The sequence below is a fragment of the Cricetulus griseus genome, chromosome 2, assembly GCF_003668045.3.
Source record: "Cricetulus griseus strain 17A/GY chromosome 2, alternate assembly CriGri-PICRH-1.0, whole genome shotgun sequence".
NCBI classification, from domain to species: Eukaryota; Metazoa; Chordata; class Mammalia; order Rodentia; family Cricetidae; genus Cricetulus; species Cricetulus griseus.
The window spans coordinates 264358386-264378648 of record NC_048595.1 but is presented as its reverse complement, the minus strand read 5'-3'; the positions used below and the strand labels follow the sequence as shown (position 1 = coordinate 264378648).

General features: G+C 44.4%; 1 protein-coding gene and 1 long non-coding RNA gene across 4 annotated transcripts in view; both read left to right on the top strand.

Annotated features, from left to right (window-relative positions):
- Positions 1 to 6145, top strand: part of LOC103161354 — a 37048-nt gene extending 30903 nt beyond the window's left edge. For both annotated transcript variants that reach the window (XR_003482723.2, XR_004768454.1), the window contains 2 exons: positions 4630 to 4745; positions 5906 to 6145. This is a non-coding gene — a long non-coding RNA (uncharacterized LOC103161354). The remainder of the gene's footprint in view (positions 1 to 4629; positions 4746 to 5905) is intronic.
- Positions 6146 to 11683: 5538 nt separating this feature from the next.
- Armc2 (armadillo repeat containing 2) overlaps positions 11684 to 20263 on the top strand; it is a 110465-nt gene continuing 101885 nt past the window's right edge. Inside the window, exons 1-2 of one of the 2 annotated variants that reach the window (XM_027402226.2) lie at positions 11684 to 11922; positions 19519 to 19774. In XM_027402226.2, the coding sequence (XP_027258027.2) occupies positions 11691 to 11922; positions 19519 to 19774 (488 nt within the window). In that variant the 5' untranslated portion in view covers positions 11684 to 11690. Of the gene's footprint in view, positions 12089 to 19518; positions 19775 to 20263 lie in introns of both variants that reach the window. The other variant, XM_027402228.2, reaches the window with a different exon arrangement.

Sequence of the window (20263 nt, the reverse complement as noted above, 5' to 3'; positions counted from 1 at the left end):
GAAGCAATGGAGTCTTGGATCTGGGGTCAAAATTATAAGCGACACACAGGGGCAGGGATAAATTAGACCCCAATGAAGTTAAGAACCTGTGACATCAAAGGACATTATCAAGAATGTGAAAAAAAAAACTATAGAACAGGAGTCTCTGCAAATTACACATATGATATTGTGTGACTCTCCCTGGGGAGGTGTGAACAACTGTCTATTTACTCCAGATCAGGCACCAAGGACTACCAAGGAAACATCCTCCCAGGCAGTTACATCACCCAAAAGTCCCCTACAGTAGCCAGCAGCACAGGTAAGCTATATCCTGGAGCCTGCAGCCCAACTTATAGACAGTACCACCAAAGAGTGTCCTGTCCAGAGCTATTGCTCAATGTTTACATCACTATGGAGGGAATGTGTGTGAGCTTCCTGTAACTTCCACAAACTTCTTAAGTCTTTGAGCCTTTCTCTTCCTTCCTCTCTCCAGGAGGGAATGTTTCAGTTTGGAGAAGATAGCTATGCAGTATGTAGAAGAAGGTCTAATGTCCACAATATAGAAAGAATTTTAATTTCTCAATAACAAAGGCAAACAACTAAATTTTAAAATACCGAAGTACTTGGATTCACATTTCTCCAAAGAAAATACCTACACTGACACACATATGAAAGGATGCTTAATATTGCTGCTCACAATGCAATTGTAATCAAAACCACCTTCACACTCACTGGGCCGGTTATAATTAAAACCAGGAAATAGGAAGTACTGTCTAAAAACCAGAAAAGTTGCAACATTCTTACCTTGCTGATAAGAATGTAAAATGTACACCAGATGGTGGTGTGGCAGGCCTTCAGTCCCAACACAGTGGGGGGGGGGCAGCCAGGTCTACAGAGAGAGTTCTAGGACAGCCAGGGACACAGAGAAACCTTGTCTCAAAAAGCAAACAAACAAAAGAAGAATGTAAAATGTGAGTTACTTTGGAGCAGGACTTTCTGGCTCCTAAAAATGCTGAGTGTAGGGCTAGCAAGATGGTATGGTGGATGGAGGTGCTTGCCAACAATCCACAGGCTTGGATTTGATCCCCTGGAGCCCACGTGGTAGAAGTGGAGAACTAACTCCTGCCATTTGTCCTCCAATCTCTACATCCCCCTGTGGCACATGGGTGTCCCTTCCACATAGACACATAAATGCACAAATGAATGTAATTGAAAATGTAATGTTGAGAATGGTCAGAAATAGTGAGATTTACATGTAACCAGTGCTTAGAAGTTGGAGGCAGGAAAACTACAAGTTAAAGGCCACCTGGGCTCTTCTCCAATTATTGGTCATGAGACGCCCATTTCTGGAGAGGTCGGCTTGTATTCTCAATAAAGACATGCTGCCCAGAAAGACTGAGAAGAACCTGCACAGGCAGGCCCTGGGGTTTCCACCCTGCCCTAATGCATTAGGCCACACCCCTTTGGTTCAATCACTTTCCAGTCTTCCATGTTTCAAAGGCAGATTCTGTTTCAGAAAAAAAGGGGGGGGGGCACAGCTGAGTGTGTTTTATTCACACAGGTGAATAAAAGTGATGGCATCTTTGAGACCATAGGTGTCTCAACTGTGGCTTCCTGGCCAGCAACCCAGCTCTAGGGTTCAGTGAGAGACCCCGTATCAAGAGAATAAAACAGAGAATGATAGATCAGCATACTGGACGTCCCCCTCTGTCTCCCATGCATGCCTGAGTACACACATCTATGTGGTGAGAGGCTAGGCACTCAGTGTGACAATGGCTCTGTAAGGCTCTGTGCAGAATCCATAAGGTACCCTCAGGCTCAGGAGAACACTAACTCCTACAGTAGGAAAAGCACACACAGGTGGGACAGGAAGGAGCTTTAGAGACGGCAACAGTAGAAGGTGGAAACCAACTTGTTCCTGAGCACACGTGCCCTGTGGAGGCTATGGTTATTGGCATGCCAGGAATAACTACAGAGGGTCAGGCAAAGGGATGTGGTGCTGCCCACAGAGCCATTTATCCTTCCTCTCAGTGAAAGGCTTGTTTGTTTATTGTTTTCTTGGGATAGCTTCATGTTTTATAAGGAGTATGACCTTAAATGACACTCTTGTCTGCACTTCCTAAATGATAGGGTTACAGGTGTGTACCATCACACCCCATTTGGTGACAGAACATGGCCTTCTGGGAAGGTCCTCCATCAGGGCACTGTCCCACTCAGCATCTTTGCTATTGCTGACCATGGCCTCAGTCAAGGTGGACCTGCAGCAGCTGCTGTCTGGAACTGCTGCAGGAGCCCAGCTGGTCTAAGATGCAATCAAGCTTCCTAAGAGCATAAGCCACTTAGCTTCAAGTCTGGCCAGCTTTTATATTGGATGCTGGCCAAACTGAGAGGTGGCATGTGATGTGATGGACAAAGGGTCTAGCAGGAACCTGGCTGTTCCACTTAATTAGAGGTCTGGGAAAGGAGGCTCAATGACAGGGTATAGGGAGCTGCAGCCCATGAACAGAGCCAGACAGGATCCCGAAGGAGTCAGGGGGCTCCATTCCTGAACCAACTACACCAAGAGGTCCTTTTCAAAGTTTGAATTTGAGCTCTCAAAATCAGAGACAGCTTTCTGTTTCCTTCCATGCTCCAATAAAAACATTGACAGAAACACTATTCATCTTAGCAACCTCCAAGCGTGCGTGTGCGCGCGTGTGTGTATGTACATGTGCGTGTGTGTGCGTGTGTTGTGTGTGTGTGTGTGCCCATGTGTGTATGTGCGGGTGTGGTGTGTGTGTGCACGTGTGTGTGTGTGTGTGTGTGTGTGTGTGTGTGTATGTGCGTGTGTGTTGTGTGCGTGTGCATGCACGCACGTGTGTGTATGTGTGTGTGCATGTGGTGTTCGTGTGTGTGCACATGTTCGTGTATGTGTGTGTGTGGTGTGTGTGTGCGTGTGTGTGTATGTTTGTGTGTGAGAGCTAGCGAGCAAGCGAGCGAGGAGGGTGCCTAGAAAGCATCCTCTCCCTGAATGACTATCTGTGCTGAAATTCACTTCCCCTTTGCAGTTCTCAGAGAGAAATTGTTTTCTTCACACCACATCGTGAATAGGCGTCCTGTTTCTTTTTGTGATGTTTCCGCTGTGTTTGCATCACAACTTTGCAGTCAGGAGCCTCGCAGAGATGACATGGGAAGTGAGACTGGCTTATTTTAAACTTTGTATTTTGAGATCGCTGTAGACTCCAGTGCAGTTGTAAGAAATAATAGACGGAGGTCCCAAGAGGCCCCATCTGCCATTTGTCTACTTTCCTGACGGTAAAAGCCCACAGAGCTCTGACGCACTCTCACAGCCAGCACATCGATTCACCAGAGAAAGTGATCTGGGCTTTCTCTGTTTCATGCACATGAAGTGTGTGTTCAGTTCTGTGGAGCATGAGCTGTTTTGCACTCTGCTGAAGAAAAGGTCCTCTACAAATCATAGTGCTGATGAAGAGGGTTTGCTATTGGTGGCTATTCTCTGTCTTCTTGTAGGTGATACCATGCCCTAGTTAGCTAATACTTTTCCTTCAAATAATATATCACATGGCTCTTATGCCACGGAAGATGTGTTTAGTAGCTTTACATCTTAGAGAGCTTACAAGCAGAAGCCAAGACCCAGCCAACCCCATCTGGGATCTGCTAAGCTTGCCTAAACCTCCAGCTGGACTACAATGTCTAGTGATAACTGTTAAATAAACCTGCCTTTCCTTGATTTAAAGCTCCTTCTTGCCACATTGCTGAGACATTCTTGGACATCCTAGTTTGCTTTCCTGTCACTGTGATAAACACTATGAGCCAAACAATTTGGGGAGGCTACCGTTTATCAGGCTCACATGTCTAGGCAACACTCCATCACCAAGGGAAGTCAGGGCAGGGATCTGAGCAGGAACTGAAGCAGAAACCATGGAGGAGCACTGTTTACTGCCTTGCTTTCTCCTACAATCCAGGGCCACCTGCTCAGGGTGGACATGACCCACACAGTAGGTCATGATCTCCCATATCAATCAGCTATCAAGAAAATATCCCACAGACACACCCACAAGCTAATCTGATCAAGCTCACTCTCCATTGAGGGTCCCTCTTAACTCCTGGTTGTGTCAATTTGACAGTTGAAACATACTAGGACACTGGGCTAGTGATTCAACGATACATAAGTACTTCTGTTTATTAGAAAAAACACAGTGAATATGAGCGTGCCAAAGAGAGGCAAAGTGTCCTCCTCGGTACTCTCTAAATTGTGGGTGCCAGACTGCTCAGGGAGTTCCTTCTGGGGACAATATATGACTGTCTTCACCCAAGAGTACTGATGGGCACATCTCCTCTGCAACCTCAAGCCCAGGAGCCAAAGCTTCCTGCATACTGTCAGGTGCTAGAAGGTAGTTCCCACAGATCATTCTGCACACTGGTGCCGTCTACACTGCACAGGGTCTCCTGCCTCTTCTGCCTTCCACTGACCACACCTGGACTTCCCTTGTCAACTCAGCTCTGTATCCTTGCATAGCATCCTCCAGCCTCCAGGCCACCACTTCTCCCTTTACTTCTTCCAACCTAGCCCAGTGGCTTATCCTTTCAGATTTTCTTCTGCTGTTGCCAGACCCCCTCACCCTCATGCTTTCTGTTCTCTCAACACAGGAAGCCACTACAAGCAGGTGTGGGTGGATCAACAGGGAGCTCCTGCGGTGGCAAATAGGAGGCAGGATGGAACATGGATGGCACGGCTCTTCTCCCTCTTCAGCAGGCTAGTTGGGGTAAGTTCCTTCCTGCAACCCTACCAAATGACCAATGATAAGCCAACACCCTGCTTTTCCTGGGTGTGGGGTCATCTAAAACCATGGCACAAAGTCGGGGAGGTGGGAGGGCATAGGGAATGGCAGTGGCCTCCTTTGGGTGACATTTGTGCCCTGGGTCTGTTACTTTTACCACCTGTGTGGCCAACAAATGAAGAAACTAAATCTGTTTCCAGGCATGTTAAATGACAGTAATAGTAGTTTAGGGTTGGGAAAGTTACTGATTCAAAGTAAGCAAATGCCTTACCATGTGGCCTATTGCATACAAGTCCCCAAGAAGCATTTGTTATTATAATAAGATGGAAATACAGGCTGTCAAGCCGACTATGGGGACAATGAGTCAGAGATTTGATTGGGTGGTCACAGGCCAACACCAAACACTCTGTAGAAAAGTGTGGGGAGCTGGGCACAGGATGGTCTTGGAGTGGGCCAAGGAAAGAGAGGGCTGGGATAGGATACCAAGGATTGTACCACAACCCTAAAATGGGTCCTCATCTCTGAACCCTGCAAAACTGAGTCCCTCTCTACTCCCTCTGCTCTGGCAACTAATGATGCTCTCAACAGCTCTGCTCTAAAAGTTGAGGGAGCCTAGGGCTCTCCTTGCAGGTTGTTTCCTCAGCAGCTCCAGAGAAAAGCCATGGGCCCCTCCCATCCTGTGCCTTCACCCTTCCCAGCAACTAAATTGGAGTATCACCAGGGTATGGCTTGCCTCTTCCCTCAAAACCCAGGGCTGGGGCTGGAGTAATGCTCAGCAGGCAGAATTCTAGCCTTGCATGCAAGAAGCCCTGGGGCCTGTCCCCAATGCATAAAAGCATGTGGCACATGCCTGTTAGCCCAGTACTAGGGAGTTGGAGGCAGGAGGATCAGGAGTTCAAGGTCATCCTTGGCTACATAGTTCAGAGCCAACCTGGGCTACATGAGACTGTCTCAAGAAAAACACAAATGAGCAAAAACTAAGGACTTTGACTGCCATAGTTTGAATCTTGAATGTTCCCCAAGGGTCTGTGCTGATATTGGAAGGAAGTGGGGCCTAGTGGAGGTAAGTTACATTAGTAGGGGACTATACTATATTGAAAGGGATATCAGAACCCTCTCTTCATCCTGTTCCCCTTTGCTTCTAGGCCACCATGAGGTGAATAGGCCTCCTCTGCCATGACTTTCCATCTCCTTGTCTCTCTGGCCCCTGGCCATCATGGGGTGAACAGACCTCCTTTTCTATGATGTACTCTACAAGCCCAAAGCAGCAGGATGAAGAGATCATGGCCTGAAATCACATAAACTAGAAGTCAAAACAAACTTTTCCCTCCAAGTTGATTGTCTTGGTTATTTGTCACAGTGTTGGAAAGATAGTGAGTGATTAAAACCTGTCACATAAATAGAAGTCTCATTCATGTGTACCAGGGGCTGGCATGTGGGCATGTGACATGGCTCTGGCCAATGAGGATGAAAGAAGAATACTGCTGAGGGGAGATTCTAGGAAGGTGTGTTGTGTGTGCGTGTGTGTGTGTGTGTGTGTGTGTGTGTGTGTGTGTGTGTGCTAGAGACTGAAGACTGAATTCAGGGTCTTGGGCCTAATAAGTGCTCCTTCAGCTCCCTGGGATATGTTTCCCTTCCTATCGTACTGAGGCAGATGAAGAGGGTCCATCTGCTTCCTGTTCCTGATTCTGGACACTGTAGGTTGGAATGCGCAGCTCAGTCATGCCACAGCCATCTGTGACCATGTGGAGAGCTGTGACTGATTGGTGTTGATCTCTGAGCTACAGGAATTGCACTGATTTTTGCTAAACAAATTACTACATCATGGGTTTGGCTTTTAGGCTTCATTGGGTAGAACTGTGTGTTATTTGCCGGTGAACACTTTGAAAAGACCCAGTCATTGGCAGTCATGTCTCACCGGGGAAGTTGGACAGACAGCTGTTTCCTGCTTGTCTTCAAAGACTTCTTTTAACCTGGCTGAGGCACTGCAGCAGGCACAGAAAAAGAGGAGTCCTGCTGGAGGGGCTGGAGGACTACGCTCTCCCACTGACTCCCTGGGCAATAGGACCCCCTTCCCCGCCCCCCCCCACCGGCACACTAAGTAGTTACATCTCTTTGTACTCACATGGTAATTGAATGGGCCCTTCCTCATGCATATCATTGTCAATTGAGCTCTGCAGGCATGTGGTCGAGGCTGGCAGGGGCAATGTGGCATAGGAAAAGTGTGGAAAAGTGAAGAAATCCTTGCATGCACAGGCAACTGCTGAGTCCCATTGAATAGAGGTTTGTCCTATAACTTTTTGAGCTGATGCCTTCAGTCAGCCATAGTTTTATGTCCATCAAGTTTCATGAACATAGTCAATTTTCATGGCATTGTAAAGTTCTATCAAATTACATTTAAGTGCATTTGTGAGTTTGAATTTGTATGCAAGGATTGCACGGGCTACCAGTTTGACTAATTCTTTACAGGGATTGTGTGATAATATAATTAAATGACTGAACATCTTGACGTGAGTGTTAGGATCTTAAGTTGGCAGAAGCATTTCTTTCCTAAAAGTCACATCTCTGTCATAGGCATAAAATTATGGTGAGGGGCCGGATGTTGGTGGCACATGCCTTTAATCCCAGCACTCAGGAGGCAGAGGCAGGAGGATCTTTGTGAGTTCGAGGACAGCCTGGTCTCCAGAGCGAGTGCCAGGATAGGCTCCAAAGCTACACAGAGAAACCTTGTCTCGAAAAACCAAAGAAAAAAAAATATGGTGACGAAGGAACTTGAATGTTAATGAACTGTTTAATTTGTGTCTTTTCAAGGATATTCCTAACAGATAAGTCAAAATAAGAAATTGATACTGATAGCAAAGTTGAAAGTTGGACAGCGGTAGCATACACCTTTAATCCCAGCACTCGGGAGGCAGAGGCAGATGGATCTCTGTGAGTTCAAGACCAGTTTGGTCTCCAGAGCAATTTCCAGAACAGGCTCCAAAGCTACACAGAGAACTCTGTCTCCAAAAACCAAAAAGAAAAAATAAGAAATAGGTATTAGGTACAAGGTATGTGTGGTGTAAAATATAAGCTTTAAGATCTATTAGTGTCTCTAGACAGATTTTCAGCTCTTCCCCAATCAAATCTTATATTTATTAATTTTGAAGAGAACAATAACTTTTTGTTTCCTGTGAAAACAAAGGCATAACCCCTTCCCCAAGATAATGTAGTTTTTGACTTCTATTTTGAAGTTAAGACATTCTTAAAATATATAGGTTGGTTTAATTTAGGAGTTTTTTCTACTATCCAACGTCTCTTTGTAGCTGTTGTGTTTTTGTGTATTAGCATTTAAACAATTCAAAGTCAACCAAGTACTGTACAGGATCCAGACTCCATGTGAGTTTTCCATCTTTACATGGGTTGTTCTTTATATTACTTTACTTTCTTTAAAGATTTCACTTTATTATTTTTAAACTACTTATTTTTCTATGACTGCCTATACTCATTTTCTTTTCTTTCTTCAGAATCTAAGCACATTTTTAAACATACTGTACCTATTTAGAGGTTTTCTGTATCTGGACCTGGCTTTACTAAGTGACTGCAGTGTTTTCTGACCATGTGAGACAAAATTTAACTGGCTAGGCTACCATAGCAGAGAGCATAGTGGTGCTGGTGGCTGGCTCCATCCTCCTCAGTTCTGTGAGAGTCTAGCCTCATCTCAGCAGGTACTGGCCCGGGAGCCACCCCAGCTCTGGGAACCAGTGTTCACCTGCATTTGTATCCATTGCCACCTGGTCAAGTCCTCAGCTGCACACCAGAGCCTCTTAAAAGAGCCACACCTCTGTAGGTCAAGTGTCTGTACACTGAGCCTACCTAAGAAATGGCTTTCTCAGGCCCTATGTAGATATTTGAGCCCCTCATTGGGCTCCATATGCAGCGATTCTTTTTCTGTCCCACCAGCCAGTTCCCAAATAACAACATGGAGACTTATTGTTAATTATGAAAACTTGGCCTATAGTTTAAGTTTGTTCATAACTAGTTCTTAAATTAACCCATTTATATTAACCTATGTTCTATCACGTGGTGTTAACTTTCTTTCATTTTATACCTACTGTTTCCTCTCTGGCTAGTGACTCTGCCCTTCTTCCCAGAGTCCTCTTGTCCCTGGAAGTCCCACATAACCTCTTTCTAGCTATTGACTGATCAGCTTTTTATTACACAGATCACAATACATTTTTATACAGTATACGAATATCCCACAAGTGTCTGCAAATAAAAACCACCTAAAAGTTTATATTCTTTTGTTTTGTGTGTGTGTGTGTGTGTGTGTGTGTGTGAATGTGCACAAACTCACATGCATGCTCCCTGAAGCCGGAGTTACACGTGGTTGTGTGCCACTCTATGTGGGTGTTGGGAACCAAACTCTGATAATTTGTAAGAGTAGCAAGCATTCTTAACTGCTGAGCCATCTCTCTAGCCCTACTTTCATTTTTATATCAGAGTTCACAATATTACAGTGATAATTTACCATTTATATGGTTTCCTTGTTAACTCAAAAATTCAGAAGTTCAGTGGAACATTTTCACGTGAAGATTCTGAAGTTACTCTTGATGCTTAGAGCACACCACAGCTATGTAGGGAGCACCTCTCATTACTGTGGAGGGAGACCTTAGCCTGCAAGACTACATTTGTATCTGTACCATGGCAAGATGGCTGGACTTTGAAACCAGGAACCCTAGCTCACATGACCTTCTACTGACTGTATACTTGTGAACAGATTCCCTTCTGAACCTTCAATTTCAAAGTCAAATAATAATCCTTGGATTAGCCTTTCAGGATTATTGTAAACTCTGAATAAGACAACAGAATAGAATGGTCCAAAGGAAATCAACTTGGAAACTATGAAGTACTGTATAAATGTCATATAAAGTGTCTATAAAATGTATTTATAGCTTTGAAGCCATCCTTTTTACAAAAGTCATCTGTGTAGAATTCTGTTAAACAGCCACCAGATACCGGGAGGGGCAGCCATGTCAGTCACACAGGCCTCTGCTGTGGTAGCCTAAATATTTTCCCATACACTGTTTGGTAAGTAAGGTAAGCTATATGGCATCATTTCTTCAAGTAATTGTTCCCTACAATTCTGTCTTTGTCATTCTTTTCAGTTATTCTGACTTGCTTGACTGACATCTGGCCTATTGAGTTGACTGCTTCATATTTTTAATGGTATGCCTACAAGGTCTAGTTTGGACCAACATCCTGGACATAAGGCTATAGCTAACAATTGTTAATATAACCAATTCATTTTTGTTGGTTTATTTGTTTTGTCTTTTGAGAAAAGGTCTCACTCTGTAGCCCAAGCTAGTCTTGAGCTTGGGGTACTCCTCCTGCCCAAACTTCCCAAACACTGGGATTACAGACCTGAGCCAGGTATGGTTTACATGTTTTTAAGCTGATGGTTCAATGGAGATGATAATTTTGTTTGGTTTTGTTTTTGAGATAGGATTTCTCTGTGTAGCCTTGGCTATCCTGGAACTAACTCTGTAGACCAGGCTGACCTCAAATTCACAGAGATATGCCTGCCTCTGCCTCCTGAGTGCTGAGACCCACCACCACTGCCCTGCTTGGAGTTGGTAATTTTGTAGTCGGCTTACTTCAACTTTTGGGAAGGTTCCCCTGTAGACCCCAAATCTGGGGTGAGGGTTAAGTAGATGAAAAGTGAATTTGATGTTTTTCACCCAACATCATTTAGAAAGATGTTGAGGTTGAGTTAATATCAGATTATCAGTCATTTAACAGCAGAAAAAAATGAGAAAACTCTACCTAACTCTCCACCTAGGGTCAGATAAATAGCATTGTATTTTTAAAAGGCCATCTAGAAAACCAAAGGGAGTTCCATTTTATCACATCTCACAAACTGTGAGATCAAAACAGTAGTTAAGGCTTTCTGTGCAAAAGGCAATGTCCTTTTGCACAACTGAGTCTGGAGACTACTAAATGGGACTTCATAGGACAGACCCTGCTGAGTCGCTGTTGGGGATTTCAAACCCAAAGAACATGAATATTTCATTTCGGGTCCTAAACTTAATCAGCTACTGAGTTTTCACTGTCGTTAAGCACTTGGAAAACTTTTTCTTTCTTTAGTTCTACATGTCATTTCTCATCAAACACAATATGTGTTCAATATAAATGCAATTTAGTCATTCTTTACAAGACATTTGGCACCGCGGGATATGACATTTTCCCAGTGTTGACAACTTACTCTGAAAATCCCTATATATATAAAAATCATTGTGTAAACCTAGAGCTTATGCCTCGCTTGTATTTCACAAGTATCACCTAATGATCCAGTATAGGAGCAAACAGAATCTGAACTAGAAACATGGGACTCTTTTTCCCCTCCCCCTTTTGGGTCTGGGCTGTAGTGATTGGCCCTGGCAACCCTAGACTTTAATCGCTCTGGCACTCACCGGATCTGACCGCGGGTCCCTGGTTTCTCAGTTGTGAGCTTGTTCTATAAACTGTTGAGTGCCGCACAAATGCACAGCGTTGAAAATGTCCAACAGGTTAGCATTCATTGCTACATCTCTTTATGTTTATTTTGTCACACACCAGGATTCAGCTAGACACACATAGGATAACACCCCCCTCCCTTATGTATAAGAGCGAGCAGAGGTTAAGGAACTGGTTCCAGGTGGATGCTGACATCCACAATCAGAAACAGACTCTTTCTCCCAATATTAAATTGTTGCTCTGCTTAATGGAGGCTCGGAGATCTCACGCGGAGAAGCAAACATGGTTGAATACATTGTTAATGTAAAAGAAGACTCCTCTCCAACTACCGTCGCCTTTTCCCTGTTGGTATCCTCCCGCCAGCACTCAGGCACCAGCCTTAGCCACGCCTCGGCACTGCTACGCATGCGCAGCGGGATTGGCGCAGGCTCGGTGATGGGAGAGTGGAGCAGGCCGCCCCTCCCCTCTGCGCCCTGCCTCTCTGTCGCCGCTGCCTTGCTGATGCGGGAGGACAAGCTGATCTCCGCCGGTGTCTGTGCTTCCCGCGCTCGTCACAGGTGCTTTGAATCGAGCCCAGAGTCCCCTTGTCAGGACCTACTCCAGCGCATCCCGCATCGCTCCGCGGCCCCCGGGATCTACAAGCTGACCACCCCGACTGCAGCAGAAGGTGGTTTGTGTACGGTTACCATGGAGACGCTAGCCAGCCTGGCAAAGCAAGGGAGCTGGAGGGCGGGAGGGTAAAGTGAGGATGCTTCGGCGCTCGGCCCCAACCTGGACCAGTGGAGGAGCAGCGGGCTTTGCCCAGAGTGAAAGAGCCGCTGTGCACGCGGGAGGTGAGGAGCCCCCGCAGGTTCACCAGGGACCCCTCTTGCTGTTGTTCTCTTTTCTGCTCCCCGATAGGTCGCGTGGTGCTGCTGCATACTCTCAGGTCCATACAGGTGTCAGATTCTGTAATACTGAGAGTTTAGTCAGTCGTCAGGTATTTAATAACTGGTTGAATGAGAGAGTGGTAGATTAAGGGGTTTTGTGTAGGCAGGCGACCTAGCCAAGGTCACAAAGAGCAAACTTGGACTTTTGTAGGTAACAGATACGTCCTCAATAAAGTGAAACAATATTAATTACATCATATGTGTACAGAATGCCTCTTATGACCCATGCCATGAGTATTACGGTGGGTTCTTACATCCCATCCCAACTTCAAATCTTTTAACTTGGTATAAAAGCAAGTCACACTATTTGTATCCCATTTTGTGTCTCTCCAAGGGTCTAACTCACGGTTGGTGTTGATTTGGTATACCTTACATCCAGTAAAGCCATTAATAAAAACCTGTTTTCATCAAGGACAGCACTCTCCACTTGAAAATTTAAATTTATGATATACATGAAAACACTGAACAAATGTCATTTTATTTTGTGATTTCTCTTATTAGTGTATATTTTCATTCATAAGAATTTTTCTTGCTTCTTTTTATCACATAGCACTTGAACAGTAGTTCTTAATGTTTCCAAGGGCTAAGCCCTGGCTACAGCATATGGGACATTTCATGCAATGCTAAAAACTGCTTTAAAGGGCAATCACTATCCCTGTTTTTACAGGAGAGGACACAAGTATAGCAATGTTCAATATCCTGCCCAGGGTCACAGAGCTGTGGGTCATCAGAGGACTTCAGCACTTGCTTTGACATCTGTGGTGACATAGTATGATTTATTAAAGCTTGCCTGAAGATTCGGAAAGCAAAGTCAGCCTCAAGTTATAGAGATCAGGCAGTGGTGGTACACACCTTTAATCCCAGGACTCAGGATTAAGAGGTAGATGCATCTGTTAGGTCAAGGCCACCATGGCCTACACAAGAGTGAAGAGTAACAGAGCTCACACCTTTGATCCCAGCATTAGGGAGGTGTATATGACAGGAGCCAGGTCTTAGTCAGAGTTGGTATTCACTCTCCAGCCACACTGAGGATAGGAAGAAGACATTGAACTCCCAGGATTCTCCCGAGTGTGAGGTTTGGTGGAGCCAGGATCGTCTTTCAGTCTGAGGTAGAGTAAGAGCTAGTGGCGTGCTGCTTTGCTTCTCTGATCTTCAGCTTGAAGCTTGAACCCTAATATCAGTCTCCAGTTCTTTTATTTTTCTTGTTACAGACACCTAAGCATGTTTCTTGTCCTTTTGGATGCTCATATTAACACCACAGTAATTCAGTTGTGGAAAGGGTACTGAGTGTTTAATTTGCTGGAGAAAGAGTGTGCACCCACAAACACAGATTTTGGCAATGTTGATAGGATGATACTATCCTTAGCAAGAAAGATCTTGTTCAGGTGCTATTAATAGCAAAAGTAAAGGTAGAGTATTTTTTTTCAAAGTCTAAAGAGTTTATTCAGAAAAGGCCTCACTTGGCACCAGACTGAGAAAAGAGACCCCTCCCCTGAGACCCTTAGGGTTTGTTCACACACATGGGGCTCAGAGGACAGTGGGAGAGGACACAGTGAGGTAAAGAGGGTTCTGAAGGCCATGGCCTTCCCTGAGGGCAGGGCCTCAGTCCCTCTGGTGGCTGCTTCAGTGACCACCAGGGAGAGGCCAGCACTGTGGGGCACTGAGAAGAGCCAACAAACACAGCTCTAGGACTCAAGACAACCCCTGCAGTGGGCTGAATAGGACTGAGATGCACCTCTAAGGTTTTGGGGGTTCAGCAGAGGCCCCCATCCTTGATGACATATCTGAATCATCCACTGGGATTCCTGAAGTGTCAGGGTCAGGGTCCACCAGGCTCCCAGGGGTGAGATATCTATATCTACATCTACATCTATATCTATATCTATATCTGTATCTATATCTATATCTATATCTATATATATTTGAATTACAAACAAGATTGAATCGATCCCAATTCCCTTCTCCCTCCCTTCCTCCTCTACCACCCCCCAACTAAAATCCTACCTATCATATGTCCTTTCTTCTAATCTACACCTGACTCAAAATTTCTGCTTCCTCATGACCTCTGCATCCTTCCTCTTCTCTTCTCACTCTCATAACTTCCTCCCCCCTCTTCCCATGCTCTCAATTTGCTCAGGGGAAGGTGACCCTTTCCCCTTCTCCAGGGGACAAAGTTTATCTCTTTTAGGGTCTTCCTTGTTTGCTAGTTTCTCAGGCAGTGTGGATTGTAGGCTGGTAGTCCCTTACTGTATGTCTAAAATCCATACATGAGTGAGTACATACCATGTTTGTCTTTTTGTGATTGGGTTACCTCACTCAGAATGGTTTCTTCAAGTTCCATCCATTTTCTTGCAAATTTCAAGATTCCATTGTTGTTTTTTTTCTGCTGAGTAGTACTCCATTGTGTAAATGTACCACATTTTTGAGATAGAGTATTTTTAAAGACTTATTTATTCTTGTTTTATGTGTATGACTGTTTGCCTGTGTGGATGGATGGGCACAATGTGCATGCAGTGACCTCTGAGGCCAGAAGAGGGCGTCAGATCCTTTGGGACTGGAATTGCTGCCATGTTGAGTAAGTTTTTATAATTAGGTATAAAATTATGTAAATAATGACTATGAATTTCTTTCACATCAATAAGAAATATTTTGTTTTAAAAATTAACACATGGGGCTAGAGAGATGGCTCAGTGGTTAAGAGTACAGCTTGCTCTTCCTGAGGACCAGGGTTTGGTTCCCAGCATGGTGGCTCAGAACCACTTGTAAATCCAGTCCCAGGGATTCCAATGTTGTCTTCTGGCTTCTGCAGGCACTGCAGGCATGGGGGTGCATTGACATATTCACAGGCAAAATACCCATACACATTAAAACAACCACAACACCCAGTTTCCCCCTGCAGATGATGCTTGCCCTCTTGTTGTTCCGTTGGACACCACAGACTGAAGACAGTGTGATGCAAGACAGAGTATAGCTTCCCTCTTCTCTTCTCCTGGAAGGGCTCCTGGCCTCTCTCTGACCCCTGTGGGTCTGATTTTGGGTTTTTCCTGACTTCTCACATGCCCATTCCTTCTGTTCCCGTTGCTGTTGTCACCTCTTCCCTCGCCGTGCTGTCTCTGTCACTCCCGAATCTCAGACTCACACACAGGGCTCATGGATCACACAGCATTTGTCCAGTCCCACACTTTTGGGCAACTGAAAAGAGAGACAGAGCTGTATTTCAGAGCATCACAAATCAGAGGCCAACATGAAGTTCAATATACCTTTATAATCTACCACAGCGGATATATCCCATTAAAGAAACCATGTAGTCTTCATCAGGGATTTTTGCACTCAAGTGTGTATTGCCTTCAGTTGTGTTGCTATGGAGGGTTGGGATTCAGAGTCCCAGGGTAGGGAACAATGCCAGATGATGAACAGTTAGTTCTATCATTGTGGAAATGTGTAAGACAGAAAAGAAACCAGTTGGGGAGCTCATGGAGTCTGTACAAAGGCCACTAACTCAGTCTAAAGTGTGGGAAAGGCTTGCCCAGGAAGAGTTCTTAAGGAAGTGATTCTCAGGTAGAGTGGGAGGAGTAGTTACATAAGAACTGCCGGATTTTGTCACCTTTCCTCTCTCTCCTTCTTTCTCCACCTTTGTCAAGTCACATCAGCCTTCAAGATCTTCAATCTGTGTGTCAGCTTGTGTTTTGTTTCTCCCTGCCATGTTGCTCTCCCGGCGGTCCCCATCTAGACTTCATGCTTGGAGTGCTGCTGGGCCACACATGCTGTGGAGCTTTCTTGGCTTACTCATGACTCTCTCCTCTGGGGCTACTGTCACATGCTCAAAGTCAGCCCTTTTTCCAGAACCTAGCTCAAGCACTGCCATCTCCATAAGCCTGCTTTCTCCTAACCTGTTGGGTAATCATTGCCCCCTCGATTTCTTCTTTAGATTGAAATCATTTGTTACAAGTAAGGCTGACACTCAGCTGTGCACACTGAGAAGTGATCCCTTGTCGGGAAAATGTTGGAGTGTTTTTATACTACTAGGGAAGCATTGCAACCCACAGTCTCCAAACATGGCCTCCAACCACCCATCTAAGTCTAAAAAAGCTTGTCCAACAGTCCTGAGCATATAGCAATGCTTCCCTTTCACTGTTGCTTTGAGTTTGTCTACCTCATAGAATTGTCACAAGATTTGCTGAGATGATGTACTCAAGAGGACTTAGCACATTGTTTGGTATTGAAGTAAATGCTTCACTAACATCAGTGATCCAGTTTGGTCGGCACAAAGACAGTCTTATTATTCTCTATGTTCCCAGAGATATAGGTGGAGGCCTTTGCCTGTAGGAAACTTACTGCTTTGTGCCAACTGATCATCTCTAGTAGAGTGGACCTGCTCCCATTGTCAGGAAGGCTTTATAAAATTAAGATTTCTATCATATGATTGTGTTATGGTTCTGGCATGCTTTATTGTAAATAGATGCTCACACTCTTAGTAATTATTTTTCAAGTTGACTAAACCCACTGATAACTTACAACTTAACTGATAATAACATAACTACTGCAAAACATAAAACATTCTCTTTGCCAAAAGAACCACAATTGTCTCCAGTTTATTCACACTAGTTAACATTCCTAAGTTTGATTTAGCTAATACTATGTTAACATTAATATAATAACCAGAGAGAAACGGTACAGGTCATATTATTGTACCCATTCTTACTCAACAACAAATCGACACTTGGGGGGAGACAGAGAACGTTGTGAACATTTATACAGGTTTTAAAAATTGTTATTTTCATGTACATGGACATTTTGCCTGCATGTGTATCTGTCCACTGCATGCAGTACCTAAGGAGGACAGAAGATGGCCTTTGATACCCTGGGACTAGAGTTGCAGACAGCTGCCATCCACCATGTGGTTGTTGGGAACCAAACCCAGGTTTTCTGAAGAGCAGCTGGTGCTCTTAACTGCCGAACCACCACTCCATGCCCTAAACTTTTTAAAACCTCTTTACCTATGTTTTTCCCAGATATTTGGTCAGTCTAATTACCTGTAGATCTAAATATTTTACAGAATGCTTAGGAAACTGCCCGAGTTCTTGCTCCATTGCTCTGTATACTTTTTGATGCAAACTGAAAGCTAGCCGGAGAGGACTGTGGGTCAGGAACAAGAAGCCTTTATTACTTTCCGGATTACTCTGTTGAACCTTTATTAGACTTGTCAATGCTGTGGGAGGCCAGAGGTGTAGGCAACATGATTTAGTGTCTGGAAGGAAACCTCCTTACTGTATAGAAACTTCTAAGTCACATGATTTCAGATCACCATGGCTTTTTGTTTCCTTTTGTGGGTGTTGGGGGTCAGAATTGGGATCCTTCACAGTCTAAGTGCACATCCCACCATTGTACTACACCCCAAGCCTGTCGAAGAATCCTTCAAAATCAAGCCAGCACACCTGCCATGACCACTTGTGAGGTTGAACTTATGTACCAAAATATACATGTGTATTTTACTATACATGAAATATAAATAAATGTATACAGATGTATGTGTACCTAAAGCATTTTATGTATTTTGAAACAAATATCATTGAAAGTCATTGATAATCTAAGCTTGTCAGAAGTGTTAAAAGTAGCATGTTTTAGGTCTGCTATAGCTTTGGATAGTTGTATGTATGTTGTGTGTGTGTATCATATATATGGAGTCCTCATTTAACCTCAAATCCTGAATAATAAGCTTCCTAAAGAAGAGTTGTTCAGGCAGTGATGCTGCTTTTGTGAAAAGCACCTGGTGTTTAGTATGTGAAGAATGACATTGTTTGTATTTTCAGAAACTTGTGGGTGGAGCCCAGTAGAGCCAACTGAATGTTCCTGTCTGCTGCCAAGTAAAAGCTCAATGGAAAGGGTCATAATGTGGCAAATTTCTGTCTAAGGAATCACTTGCTTATGGAAACAGTATCTTTTCTGTTTCCTCGAATTGGTCACAAAACATTTTCTTTTTAGTAGAAGCCATTATAAAGTTGGAATGCTGAGATGCCTGAATAATGTATAGGCTTCTGGCTCTGGAAGTATATTTTTGTAGGGTTGGGTTTTTTTATTTTTTAGGATTGGGGTTAGTCTTTAAAATTTTTTTTAGGATTAGATATTTTATTAAAATAATGAATACCTTGATACCATATACTATTTAGAATACATTTTAAAAAATCTGAATCATTGTCAGGTTAGTTTGATCTCTGTGGGCCATGCTGAACCATTGTTGGGTTAAGTTGGTTTCTGTGGGCCACACTGGACCATTGTCGGCTTAGGCTAGTCACTGTGGGTCACGTTTGTGTTTGAGAAGGATCTGCTGTCTCCTGGCCCCTGCTGCATGGCCCTGTCAAAGGCTTTATGGCTTTGAAAGGCTGGGGGAAAGAATACTAGATATTAATATTTGGTATTTATCCACCAAGGACAATATCTTAATTGAAGATGATTTGAATTGATTCATTCAAAAATAAAATGGACCATATGGAAATGAGCCAGCCATTCTTGGGGGTTTGTTGGAAAAACAAATGCAGTTTGGAAGGATGCCCCATCAGGCTCCAATTTAACCTATGTAAGCCCTTTGTATAGGGAATGTGTGTGGGGGGGGGGAGGAAATGCTGAGTTAAAACTTTTAACAGAACTCCCAGTGCTTTTGGGTAGGTTTATGGATATAAGATGAGGGGTGGGGCTGGGGCAGGGTGGGGCTGGGCTGGGCTGGGCTGGGGCAGGGCTGGGGAAGGGCTGGGCCTGGGACTCAGTAGAGGAACATTTGCCTGGCAGCAGTAGGCCCTGGCTTTGGTCCGTGTGTGTGTGTGTGTGTGTGTGTGTGTGTGTGTGTGTGTGTGTGTGTGTGTGGTGTGTGTGTGTGGTGTGTGTGTGTGTATGTGTGTGTTATATGCATGTATGCACATGTATGTGTGGGTACACTGTTGTTCAGGGCATGTGGTAGCCAGGGAGTTGACATGAAGATGTCTTCTTCAATCATTTCTGCACCTTACTTTTTAAGATAGGGTCTCTCAGTGAATATAGAGATTGCTATTTGGGCAAGTTTGGCTGGCCAGAGAGCCCCTGGCATTGGCTGGCCTCTGCCTTCCAGCACTGGGGCAACAGGCACATGCTGCATTCCCAGCTTTTGTAATGGGTCTAGGGATAAGAACTTGGTTCCCCATGCTTGCACAGCCAGCACTTAATTCACCAAGAGACCTCCCCAGCTCCTGTTTGTGTTTCTTTTCAGGTGTGTATAGAGAAATAGTTTAGTATATGGATGGGTGTGTTTCTTTCTAAAAACTAGGTAAAAAATAGCTTGTGTTTCTTGTATCCTATATTTTCAGGGTGTGTCTCTGAAGACCATTTTAATTTGAAAGGAAAGATGCTGTCATCCAATGATCAAAAGTTAGAAAAGCTGGATCACTTTCATCGACCTTCAGTGTCCAAGCAGAAGACCAGTGCGGAAATCATAAGTGAAGCACGGAATGCCTTAAGAGCAGTGAGAACCCAAAGACCATTTACACCCCGGGAAGACCAGAGGAAGCTGTTTGGGCCTGCCTCGTCAAGAGCCCCAGAAAACAGGCCTCCCTCCTCTTTCAGGTACTGCCACAAACATTTAAGTCACCAGATTACATTCTCTCCATCTATCCTTCCCCCTTCCCTCCCCAACACCTGCCAATCATTGATCATTTTACTGTCTCTAAAGTGCTGCATTTCCCAGGATGTCATATAGCCGGCACCATGCCCTTTCTAATTGGCTGCTTTCACTGAAGAATTCGAATTTAGGCTTCTCCGATGCTTTTTTTTTGTGGCTTGGTCGCTCCTTTCTTTTTAGCGCCTAGGAGTTACATCATCTGATTGCACCCTAGTCGCACACTTGAGTTACTTCTGTTTCCACATTCCATGTCCATCAATGCTCTAACCCTCCACACGAATGCTTTTGGAAGGTACAAGTTCTCAGATTCTTTGGGTAACTGCCAAGGACCCCATGGCAAGGGCAGATGGTGAGAATATGTTTGGTCTTATTAGAAAGCACCAGCCCACCTTCCACAGTGGCTCCCCACTGTGCATTTCCATGAGCATTAAGTG